Source organism: Mus pahari, chromosome 10, assembly GCF_900095145.1.
Source record: "Mus pahari chromosome 10, PAHARI_EIJ_v1.1, whole genome shotgun sequence".
NCBI classification, from domain to species: Eukaryota; Metazoa; Chordata; class Mammalia; order Rodentia; family Muridae; genus Mus; species Mus pahari.
Window position 1 is genome coordinate 116,180,246 of NC_034599.1, and position 13,194 is coordinate 116,193,439.

The 13,194-nt window shown below is 43.7% G+C and overlaps 1 protein-coding gene across 1 annotated transcript in view; it reads left to right on the forward strand.

Moving 5' to 3' along the window:
* Nucleotides 1-13,194, forward strand: part of Lars2 (leucyl-tRNA synthetase 2, mitochondrial) — a 99,945-nt gene that overhangs the window by 56,122 nt on the left and 30,629 nt on the right. The window contains exons 10-12 of the mRNA XM_021206583.2: nt 3,646-3,750; nt 7,868-7,983; nt 11,690-11,973. Of these exons, the coding sequence (XP_021062242.1) occupies nt 3,646-3,750; nt 7,868-7,983; nt 11,690-11,973 (505 nt within the window). The remainder of the gene's footprint in view (nt 1-3,645; nt 3,751-7,867; nt 7,984-11,689; nt 11,974-13,194) is intronic.

Here is a 13,194-nt window from a genome sequence, read left to right on the forward strand (position 1 = left end):
GAGACCACTTTGTACATATGACCAGCCGTGTGTGTGAGACCACTTTGTACATATGACCAGCCGTGTGTGTGAGACCACTTTGTACATATGACCAGTCGTGTGTGTGAGACCACTTTGTACATATGACCAGCCGTGTGTGAGAGACCACTTTGTACATATGACCAGCCATGTGTCTGAGACCACGTTGGTGCTAGTGCACCAGACTGGCTTAGTCATTTCATATCTACAAATTGAAAGGCATTTGTAACATCCCATTTGGAAGAGCTCCTGAGCGTCCCCCTTCTCTCAATAATCCTGAAGCTGTTCCAGCTTTTACTGAGTTGGTTTCTGAAAACTGTCTCCTGATTTGCCTAGACAACCAAGAATCTGGTCCTGTGGCCAGGGATGTATTTCAGTTGTTTAGCCTGTGTACAGGTTCAATCCCAGGTTCAATTCTTGGCAGCATAAAATAACCAAATAAAGGAATCTAGTCCCAGATGTATCCTTATCACTATGGAAAGACACAGTACTTGTATATTTAGTTTTCTTAACTGAACAGGTGGCTGGTCCTTGACTTTGATGATTTTTAGGTGGTCCTTTTGGGAAGAGAACATAACCCCAAGGAGTTGTAAGAAGTTGACTCAAGTGGACAGGGTCAAGCGTGAGGGGCAGTGTGCCTATGGGGGATCAGCTTATCTCAGTAGTTGTAGGAGAAAATGATAAAGACCACAGAGCAATGAGAGTAAGTGAAGAAGAGGGACCATCTCAGAGAAGCATCTGGAAGGTGGGTTAGAGGATACCTCCCTTGACCTCTGGCTTGGCTAATAGGATTACTGATGTACTGGCTAAATGTATAGGATTTCTGCTTAGCAAACTTGGTGCAGGTTTTTGGTGTTTGTTGTTGTTGTTGTTGTTTTTGTTTTTTGTTTTTTTTTTTTTAAATAAGAAAAAGTGCAGTGCTTGCTTTGAGTCCTGGGAATTTACTTCCTAATCACTGATGTCACTCTCCTTTCTCCACTGACACCTATGGCTCATGTAACTTTAATTTTTTTAAACCTTATTTTTAATTATGGTTCTTAAATACTTTAACCTCCCTTGTAGCCCATCACCCACAAATGAGTGGGTTTGACAAATCTACAGTGTGAGGTGGTCAGAGCCAGTATTCTTTCTGTGTCCCTTATCTGTTCCCCTAGGGTTTTCCAAGCTGCTTTACATGTTGCCTATGTCCATTAAAAGAGAACAGTTTCTAGGGAGAAGGGCCTAACTTTTTCTATTTTTAGATAGGCCATGACTTAGAAGTTGCTTCTCCATATAGCCTATGGCTATACCTAGCTGCAAAGGAAGTTGGACAGTGCTGTTTACTGTGTAGCCAACTAAACATTCTGTTGCCGAGTCATTGGAAGAGGTGGATGTAGTGGTCAGCTGGTAGCTGATACCCAGAGCTATTTCTCTGAGGCTTGTGTCTGCATTCTGGGTCTGTACTGCTGTGTCTCCATTCTCCACAGTAGCTTTTGCTCTTATTCTGCCCCCTCACCTCCCCTTTTCCTAATGCTTCATCATAACTGCAGAATATGCAAATACATATTTCTTCTTTGAGAAAAGACTTTATGGAGTTAGAAATGTGGGTGCCTACTTGGAGATGTGGAGTTCAACAGGCTCCAGCAACAGGGGTTTAGCAACTGGATCCAGAGTGCTGGCTGTACTTCAACCTCCAAAGCCCACACTGGATACCACTCTGCCCTGCTTCTTCCTGGATCCTGTCTTTACCTCTTTGAAATGCAAATCCTAATTCTTGGGCTGATTTTTATTTGAGGGCTTGTAGATAACTATATGAAAGTTTGAAACAAGAAGTGCAAATTGCAAAGGCCAGCCAGTTGTGGCTCTTTTAATGGTGATGTAATAACACAGGTAAACTAGAGCATCCATCAGTAACTGCTCATGTGCCTCTTTCTTTCCTCTGGACTTCAGATATTTATACTTTTATTCCATATGTTCTCTGAGGACGTCTACATGTAAGGCTCTTTCCCTGCTACTGTTCTGGTGGTAAACTTTATTCATGATAATACACTGATTGGGTAAATTGCAAGTCATTTGCTGTAAATAAATAAATAAATAAAATCAGTTTTCCCTTCCAGCCCCTGTGCCCAGAATGATAGCTCTTTTGAGACTAATTACTTATTAATAAATGCCTTAGCCATCAACTTCAGCCTGCTGTCTGACTTACACTTAATTTATTATCCCTTTTATTCTAACTGGGGATTAGATATATGGCTGTACACCGCTCCTTGTCTTCTTAGGTTTGTCTCCTCATAGTTCTTGAGTCAAATCTCCCATGCTTCTCACTATTTCCTGAATTTTTCTCTATCTCTGCTGAACGTCCCACCTCCTATTTCCTGCCTAAACCCATTGTCCTTAAGCTTTTTTATTGACAGGTGATGCTTATAAGAGATTCTCTCTACAATTTGCCTCATCAATACTCATAACTGGGTCATGTTTATATTGTTCTGTTTGTTTACTTTGCTTATTTTTAAAACTGGCTCTTGCAGTGTAGCCCAGACTAGTCTAGAACTCACTGTATATCTCAGGTTACCCTCAAATTCACAATCCTGCCCCAGCCTCTAGCATGCTGGACATGCACCACCAGGCCCAGCCTTACTTTCTCATTCTTAGGTAACTTTTTTTTTTCTAAAATTCAGTCTCTGTGTGTGTCTCTCTTTCATTTGCTTTGTGATTTTTGAATTTCTAGCAGAATCTTCCCACATTCCCCATAGCGCTATAAAACTCTTAATACAATTTTCTACAAATTCCAGCCTTCCAAACAATTTTACAAGTTCCCTCTTTTTCCTAAAGATACTCTGAATGCTGTTTGGTTTGGTTCAGGTCGGAATTGGTATGACCCTCCAGGCCTCAGCTGCATGTCTAACGTTCCCCCTGACTTCTTTCTTGGATGTTCTCGAGGCTTTTCTTTGTTGGGTTCCTGTTTCCTGTCTCTTTTTCCATTAGACTTCCATCTTTCAAGAACACACATGCTCCAGTATCTCCTAAGTCAAGCATATGTGGGAAGATACTGTTCTGTCTATGGAGGTCTAGACATCTCTCTTCCTGCTCTGTGCCACTGCTCTCTTCTTGCTAGCCACATCCTCATCCACTTGCTTTAGAAGATCCCATCTCAGCCGGGTGTGGTAGCGCACACCTTTAATCCCAGCACTTGAGAGGCAGAGGCAGGCGGATTTCTGAGTTCGAGGCCAGCCTGGTCTACAGAGTGAGTTCCAGGACAGCCAGGGCAATACAGAGAAACCCTGTCTCAAAAAACAAAAATAAACCAAAAATCAAAACAGAAGTTCCCATCTCTTTCTTTCACTATGGGAAGGTTTTGTCTTATTCTCACTGCTGGAGTTATTTTTGAGGAGTTAAAGGTGGTAATGAGATGCTCTTCCATCTGGAACTCAGAACACCCTTCCTACTTTTTTGCTTGTGTGTACAGGTAGACAAAACTTCTCTCCTGTACTTGTTTAATCTTCTAATATCCACTGGTGTAAATTACCTGCTAATACTCTTCAAGGACCAGTTCTTTAGCAATTAGCACACAGCATGGAAGATGTTATGCTTTTTCCTGCTTGTCTGCTCTTGGATGTGTCTAGCTGATGGATCTTTTCTTGTTTTCAGATTGCCTCACACCAGTGATGGCTGTGAGCATGCTCACCCTGCAGGAGGTCCCCATCATTATCATGGCTAACCCTGACTTGGAAGGCTCTCTAGATTCAAAAATAGGTATGTGGTTGTTGAGATGTCATACATGCTAATAAATTATGTGGGGGTTAAGGGCAAAGGGCTGACAGTTCTGACTGCCACTTGGAGTAGTTTACTATTGATTCTGTGATGGGTTTTGCTTCTCAGTGAAACTTTGTGTTCCCTTTTTTTAAAATCTTCTCTTTGGAGCTGAGGATCATATTTAGTAGTTCACACGTTGTTGGCAAAGCATTCTACCATAAGCTGCACCCAGCCCTCACCTTCCATGTATCATTTAGTTAAGAACTACAAATTCAAGAGCACAGTACTACACACCTGAATTCCTAGCGCTCAGAAGCCTGTGGTAGGGAGATCTCAAGTTTAACTTTTATAAATATATTTTTTGTGTATGAATGTTTTGCCTGACTACTATGTATATGCCCTGTGCCTGTAGAGGTCAGAAGAAATCAAATCTTCTGGAACTGGAGCCTCAAATGGTTTTAAGCTGACTTGTGGGTATTGGGAATTGAACCTAATTCCTCTATAAGAAAGACAATTCCTTTAGCTACTGAGCAAACTCAGGGTGTAAGAATGCTTGCCACTCAAGCCTGCCAACCTGAGTGGAGCTCTTGGAACCTAATTCTGAAAGTGATCTTCCAAACCTCCACACATGCACACATTAATCATACATACATACATATATACATACATTTTACTTTTTTTTTTTTTTTAAGGAAAGCACATTAGGTATTTCATTCTGGTCATTCTGGTTACTATTGGGAATTTAAAAAGCTTAGGCTCATGAATCATGAGTTAGTTTTTAAATACTTAGACACATGATATGGGGATAATACAACATAGAATAAAAATCTAATTTCAAAATCCAAGCCAGGTATAGTAATTCAAGCATCTAGTCCCAGCATTGAGTAGGGGGATCTTGAGTTTGAAGTCAGCCTAGTCTATATAGAAAGATCCTGTCTTAACAAAACCAAACCAAACAAAATAAAACTCACCAAGCTGCCAGCAAGAGCAGAGATGGGAGTTCTGAGCACATATGGTCCTCGTGGTCTGGGTTTTGGAATTGTGGAGGAGGCTAATCTGAGCTCCTCAAGAAAGGGTCATGAGCAGTATACAAAGGCACCTGAGAAGCATTTTGTCATTGACAACCTTATTTATGAGTAGTACCCATCTCTTGTCCTGGGGCAGAAAGAGAACAAAGGAGAGGTAGCTAATGACAGCCCTGTCCAAAATTTGCCTTTGGGACAAACACCTCTCTGACCTGCTTTCCTGTCACACTACAGATCCCAGTCACACTGCAGAGCAGCAGCCTGCTCGGCAATGCCCTTCCTGTGCTGCTGTAGCAACAGTTCCTATTAAAATGACCTCAGGTCAGCCTGACGAAGCATTTGGAAGAGATGTCAAAGCAGAAAGCTGGCACCGAGCACTCAGGTCCTGTCTGACCGTTACAGCCATACATTTTATAATTAGTAAGAAATTTTAAGCAGCCAAAGTAAACAGTGAAAAAAAAAAAAAACAAACCTTAATATGGCTTTTTGGGGCAGACAAGGGATGTTTGACATTTTGTGCTAAATCACCAACACAATATTAAGGTTCTGAAGAATTTAGATGTTTTTAGATAAGCAAGGGGAATTTTTTTTCTCTTGTCTTGATTTCCCTCGGTTATGTAATTAGTATTTTCTAAGTACTGTTTCTTGCCTTCTAAGGGTAGAAGCAGAAACAAGTAAGAAATAAAGCAGAATTTTCACTATCCCACCTGCACATTTAGAATATATCATCACACTTTCAAGTAGTCTTAATGTGGCCAGATAAATGTGGTGGCTACTGAAAGGGACTGGTATTGGCTTAGGATACCCAAGACCAAGTTCTTAGCACAGAACAGATTTATTTGCTCCAGAAGGACAAAGCACAGGGAGTAAGAGAAAGGAAACAGGGAGAGACAGGAAACAGAGGAGAAGGGAGAAAGGGGAGGGAACAAGGGAAAGGGGGAGGGGTGTTCGTCCCAGTGGGGCACAAAGGACTGCTTCTGAATAGAGAACAGACAGACAGCTGTGGCCCATAAAAGTAAAAGGGGAAACCCCATGTTACAATGAGGTGTTTAATTTTAATTGGGCATGTTAATTAGGTGTTCCAAAGGGGACTTTTGATTGCTGGACTTCAATACTTTGATAGCTGGACCTTGATAATCAGCCTCAGGAGGAGGAAATGGACAAATAAGGGGACAGACTTCAGTGACTAGCTTTAGGAGTGTAATCTAATGGTTTTTATCAAGGCAGAGGGAATGGGGAGAAAGGCAAGGCCTGTCAGAGCCATGTTTGCCTTACTTGGGCTGGCTAGAGTCCCTTCTGTGTCTACTTTGGAATGTCATTGAGTCACCCTAAGCAGGACATCAGAATCTGACAAATGACACTTGACTCCCTGCTGTGACTACAAACTGCTGTTGGTACTGTTTGCTATTGCTCTACATCCGTACCTCCCAGTCCAGTCCATTTGCTTTATTTTGTGTCTTCTGTCACAACGCAGTTGGAAACACTATTGCCAGATGTTGTGGACCCACAAGCATTTGAATAATAATGAATCTGAATTTTAATAAGACACAGGGACTTATTAAATTTTATTATAGCTTAGGCCTTAGCTTGGGCTACCTCCCAGCTAGCTCATCTAACTTAATTAACCCAAGTCTTCTAGTTCATGTCCCACCACATGGCCCATTACCTCTCTCTCACTCCCAGAATGTCTAACCTCCTCCATGCCCTGCTGGCAGATCTTCCTGTATCCCTGCTGCCTCTCCCAGAAACCCTCTATCATAAGAATGACAATCCTAGAATCTGGTCATTACTCAGCTCTCTGCTGGTACAGACTTGAGTAATACCAACACAACCTTCACACACTGCGCCCCAGCAGAACATGCAGCTTGCACTGCCTGTGGAACCTTCAGACCCCTGCACCCCTCGAACTGTTTTGCAGAAGAGGTGGCTTAGTCTTCTTGTGTGACCTTCCACATGGATGTTAACATTTTCCCTGAGAGAGGTGTCAGCACCAGGAGACATTTGACCAATTTGGGAGATTGTGGAATGAATTTATAGACCTAGCTAGCCTGTATGAAAGACACACGATCCAGGTATTTTATTTACAAGCCATAAACCTAGATTGGGCAGGTTTGGCACTATCCTAACTTATTCTCCAGTTGTATGTCCCCTGTTACGTGCCGTTTCCCCTAGCCACGTGCTCATGGTCCATCTCTTCTCACAGCAGCCTCCTCCACCTCTGTCTTCTTCCTCTCCCTCTACCTGCAACCCCTTCACTTGATCCTCAAGTCCTACCTTTCTCCCTTCACTGCCCAATCACAGGCTTTAGCTTTTTACTGGGGAACAATGTTCACATAGCATCACTTGCTGTATGTGAGAATCTGCTTGTGGAAAACCACATCTTGAGAAACCAGTATTTAGCATTAGAATACAAGCAGCATCAAACCAACCCACACCCTCTGCCACCATGCTCAGAACAGCCCATTTTGTCAGCAGCACCACACTCAGAACCCTGTCCTATAGAACCAACCACCAAAGCCTGCTTCTGTGCTCAGCTGAAGCCAGAACAGCAGGTCCATCCCCTCTGGGTGATTTTCTTGTGCCCCACCTCATTTCCTGGAGATATGTGTGGGTTGAAAAATAAATGCCTGTTCAGAATGTTCTGATGTTCTCAGGGACACAGCATAGACTCAACACCAGCTTTCAATCTCCAGACTTGGGGGAGTCTTTCTAGGGAATTAAAATGCCATTGGAGCCAGCACTGCTTCCTACCAGGAAGCCACTGGGGGTGATTCAAGAGGCTCTCATCATACTTGTAATATATAGTTTCCGTGGCATAGATGGTAGATTTTAGGGTTGCAACTATGTTTTTAAGAAGAAGGAAAACCAGAGAAAAGACCTAAGAAAAATAATTCCAACAATGTAAACAGTTGTGTTAGGGTGTCAGGTTCTCTAAGGCTCTGTCCCATTATCTGGTGAGTTTGATGTGGCTTTCTGTCTTCTGAGATAAAAAGGACCTTCTAAGAAGCTAACGCTGCTGTCACTGTTGCATGATTCTTTGTTTTGAGCACTTTAAGAGGAGATGATATTTTGTATTTTTCACCTCTGAACAGGAATCCCCAGCACCAGCTCAGAGGACACCAGACTAGCCCAAGCTCTGGGCCTACCCTACTCTGAGGTCATTGAAGCTTCACCAGATGGCACAGAGAGACTGAGTGGATCTGCTGAGGTTGGTGCTCCTGGCCTGTGCCTGAAATTTACTCACTTGGGAGTCAAGCCCCTGAGATTGGTGTGATGAGACATGCTCTTACAGAATCCTATCCCAGCTCACCCTTCCGCTCTCCCTCACCCCAACGGCCTTGTAGCTCTGCTTGGTTTCTCAGAACAAAAGACTCTTCTTCTTCGACACCTAGAAGTTCCTTAGCCAACCCGAGAACAACTCCATTTAAGAACCTTGCTTGAGAAATGATCTTTCCAAAGACTTTTTAGCTTCTTAGAGAGCTGACTGTAGCTGACTCTTCTTCCTGGGGAAGATGATTGCTCACTCCAGATTATTTGCTGTTAACATCTAAAGTTCAACTTGAGTTTACAGACTGTTTAGTTTAATGAAAGTTTACAGACCCTTCTATAAACACACAGTGTTTAAACAAGGTAATCTCCTGTTTGATTTCGTATATTTGGCAGAATGTGAACTCCAGCTGTGCTGAACTGAACCTGTAGTAACAATTTTGGAATTTTTTTTCTTTAAAAAATATACAGAAATTTTATAAGAATATACTTTCATTTTAATCCCAGGTGTAGGGATGTGGGGCTGTTTTGGACTGTCTGCAGCAGCTGACTATGACTTGCTTCATGCTGTAGCAGAGGCATGGTTTTGCCAGCTGCAGATAGTTTCTGTGATTGTGTGACATTTCAAATTCTGGAAACTTTTCAGAGGGTATATAAATGCTAGAGCCCTGATAGGTGGGGTGGGTGGTTGTTGGTCATTCAGGGGCAGTTGTTAATAGTTGTGCTCAAAGAAGAAACAAATGGAAAGAAATTAGATTCAGGGATCTCTATCTCTCTCTCTACCTTCTCCTTCATTCTTCTCTCTCTCCTATTTAGTGATAGGGGATTAATGGGGGTAGGATAGGGAGTGGGGGGAGGGGAAAAAACACCAGCTACATGAACCAGAAACTGGTGGAAGATGCTGTTTGGGGATGGGAGGCTAAAGTGGGAAGTGACTGAAAGCAGTGAGTCTCAAACTTGAGCATGTATCAGAATCATGCTGGCCTTGTTAAAGCATCCTGACTCTTCCCAAGAGATCTGTTTCCAGCAAATTTGACATGGTGTTGCTGCTGCTGGTGATATTGAGCTGGTGCAAGTATTGCTGGTAGTACTAGTGGTGGTTGTGTTGTTGGTGATGGTGGTCCAGGGACCACTGTTGAGAATCACTGGCTTAGAGCCTTGCTGCTGGAAGTCTGGTTCCTAGATTAATGGCTCTGACATCACTGTTAGGACTGTGACTTCCAGACCTACCCTAGTCACACAAGTTCCCTGAGTGATTTGTACGCACATTAAAACTTGAGAGCATTGGCTTGGAGTGTTCATTTTTAAACTTGACAACATAGTGGAAACACTCACAAAGTGTTTTAAAATATTGGCACTTGGAAGAAATGTGTGCTGATGCACACCTATAACCCTAACATTTGGGAAGTGAGACAGGAAGGTTAGGCGTTCAAGGCTATCCTGGGCTATGTTTGAGACCATCCTAAGCTATGTGAGACCCTAGAAAACTAACAATCTAATGGTTGAGTCTTACCCCAGATATTGCAACCAAATGAAGGATGCTAGTGAAGACATGAGTGGTGGACATCGGGAGTTACAGTTCCCCAGGAGATTTGAACATAAGCCCTAATCTGGGACCTGCTGGCTCAGCATGTCAGTCCTCCATCAGGATCCAATCATGAATCCCAATGAAGGACCTACTGATCACTCCCCTGGTTCTGGTTCTAGTATACCTGAAGATCCAGGTGTTTCAGGTTTGGGACCACTTATTTATAAGGGTATCCTGTCTTTTCCGTCTTCCTCTCTGTTTCCGTCTGTCTCTGTCTATCTGTCTCTATCATCTGTCTGTCTATCTATCTATCTATCTATCTATCTATCTACCTTTCACCTATACATCCTTTTATCTACAAGAGAATAAGGACTTCTATCTACAAGAGAGTAGTTTCTTGCTTCATGTTTGTATCTCCTAATATAAATAATATTCTAAGATACTAAAGCCTTTTTTTTTCTTGGCCCTCATTTGTGCAGACCTACTGGAGAGTAGAGCAGAGCCAACCCTTGGGGTCTACAAGGGAACTTTAGCTCTGGGAAGTGAGGAAGGAAGGGGATATCCATGGCTAAAGCTAGGCTGGCTCGCTGGGTCCCAGAGAGACCCCCGTTCCTCTGGCTGGGATGGGACTCCTAGCATTATTTATCCTCTGCATTTGCTTTCAGGTAGCTTTAGGTAGCCTTCAGTCATCCCCATCTCCTTGCTGAATGCTCACCAAATGATGTCACTGAGGGGGTGGTCACCAAATGATGTCACTGAGGGGGTGGTCACCAAATGATGTCACTGAGGGGGTGGGGAAAGGCGAACAAAGCTGTTTTCCTTCATGAGCTTCTGAAGCAGAGGACAGTGGTGCACGAGAATACAGTCTTTGAAGAGAATATGTAGTGTTTTGTATTGTAACTATATGATATCAGGAGTACAGACTGGAGAACCTCTCTCCCAGAGCATAGCCACCCCTTTACAATAAACTCTAAGAAGACTCTTCACATCACTAGTAAGAAGGTTGCTTTGTTAAACATGTCTGAAGTCTCTTAATGACAGGTCTTGTGACTGAGCTCCTTGAGGACACTAACAGATTACATTTGTCTTTGTGTCTCTGAGGCCTGACATAAACAGGACTGATCCCAGGAGCCCAGATTCTGAATGTTAGCAAGCTTCATGGCTCATTTCATCTAATTAGTTTGGTCTCTGGAGAGCATCAGTGAAGAGAACACTCCACCTTTGGACTAGCAGTGTTCTGTCCTGTTGTCTGTAAAATGGGAATATTTCAATATAAGACTGGTTTGTTTCTTCAAGCTGAGGCGGATCTACCTTGCTTGTCTTAAGATATAACATTGAATTTTTTTCCTCTGGATATTTTCTCTCTAAGAGGAAGTACATATTGTGCAGTTCTTCACTGGTAATTAGACATCTCAGTGATTGTCTGGTAGTTAGACATCGATAGGTATTCAACCAGGGCATAACAGAAAGGGGGGGCACAGAACCGGTGCCAGCTGCTCACCACACACAGTGGGCACAGAGCCTATGGCCAACATTGTTTCTCAAAGCTCCTGGAAATATTTTAATATCTTTAAAATTTGGAAGTAGAGATGGAAAAATGGCTCAGCGGTTGAGAATACTGTTCTTCCGGGAGACCTGGGTTCAATACCCAGCACCTGCATGGCATCTCTCAACCATCTGTAACTCTAGTTCCAGGAGATCTGTCACCCTCTTCTGACCTCCATGGGCACCAGGCACAAATGTGGTGCTACAGCAAAACTATCTTGGACCCACCTGTGATATAAATAAAGACACAGACAGAGGTCTATTAATATTTTAAAGCTTAGGCCTTTTGCTGGTCAGTCTTCTAACTACTCTAACCCCACCATGTGGCCAGGTCTACCTCTCTGCTCTATTCTGGTCCATCCATTCACCTGCTGGTTGAATCTCTCCACCTCTCAATTCTTCTCCCAGAGTTCCAGCTCTGCCCAGAACTCTGATAAATGCATCCAGGGTTCAGAGGAGTCCTGATGTGCCCCGACATTGAACCAGACCGTATGAGCATCACACACTGATGCAGTGGTTCAGGGTGCTGAGCAGGGGCAGAGTTTATCTTACAGTTGTCTCTCTTCATTTCCAGTTTACAGGTATGACCCGGCAGGATGCCTTTGTAGCCCTGACTCGGAAAGCCCGTGGGATGAGAGTAGGTGGACATGTGACAAGTAACAAGCTGAAGGACTGGCTGATCTCACGGCAGCGCTACTGGGGCACGCCAATTCCCATTGTCCACTGCCCAACCTGTGGCCCTGTGCCTGTGCCATTGCAAGATTTGCCTGTGACTTTGCCCAGCATTGCATCTTTAACGGGCAGAGGAGGCTCCCCGCTGGCCTCTGCTTTGGAGTGGGTGAACTGCTCCTGCCCAAGGTAAGGAGCCACAGCCAGCACCCTGAGGTGTCTTGGATACCCTTCCTCACTGGATGCTAAATGCTACCTTCTTCACCAGCCTAAAAGGAATATCAAAAGTATGTAGGAACCTTTGAGAAAATAGTCTAGAATTTGGCCTAGGCCCTATGGCAGGGCCCGAAACACTGATCCAGTCGAAGGAAAATACAGGTTTTCTTCATACCACATTGTCTGCCATTTCTACTCCACAGAGTTTCCTAGATGTGCCAATGGTATTTCTTCCCTCCTATGACTGGCCAGTACCGACAGAGCCTGTGATAGCCAAGGAGTATGGGAAAGACAATCGTGTATTCGTTCATTCCTTACCTTGCTGAAGCACACCAACCTTCTCTCCTTTTTCCTCACTTCAGAGTGAGATTGGGTTTTTCTAGCAGACCAGTAGACTGCCTCAAATATGGTTTTCATGATGCTGACTAGCATCAAGCTAGTTCTTTTCTTTCCCTTTGTGAAGGAGTTTTCACATCCAGTACAACGTTGCAGCCTTGCATGAGAGTATGGCTTCTTCACAGAACCACAGAATTTCTGAAGGGTAGAACCCAGGCCTCAGAGTTGACTTCACTCCCTGATTGAGTTTGGTAAACATCTAGGGCTGTGAGGCACCAAGGCAACACAACCAAATAGGACAGCAGAGAGATATAGCTAGAAGCCTGGTGTCCAGCTTAGGATTCTTTATATATTTACTTTTGCATTCTAAGGTCTTGGGCCTGTTTCTGAACCTCTGTGAAACCTCACTCTCTCCTGAATAACAGTGGGGCTTGGTGTAGTCGGCCTCATAATTCCCTGGTATTCTGGGAACCCAGTGAGGTAGCATCTGTAACACCTTTGACCCAATTCTGCTGTCCCAGATTGCACTGCTCCTACCTAGCCCAACCCAATGAAGGGGTGACCTCATGCCCTTCATCTGCCCCAGCACCTCTTCCCGACCATCCAGGGCTTGGTATCAGTGGTAACACCTAGTTGCCTTCAAGCCCAAGGTGACAGTAGTGGAAGTGAGCATAATGAGTGTCAGTCAGATGAAATAAGTGAGCATGATGAGTGTCACTCAGATGGAATAAGTGAGCATGATAAGTGTCTCTCAGATGGAATAAGTGAGCATGATGAGTGTCGCTCAGGTGGAATAAGTGAGCATGATGAGTGCCACTCAGGTGGAATAAGTGACATGATGAGTGTCGCTCAGATGGA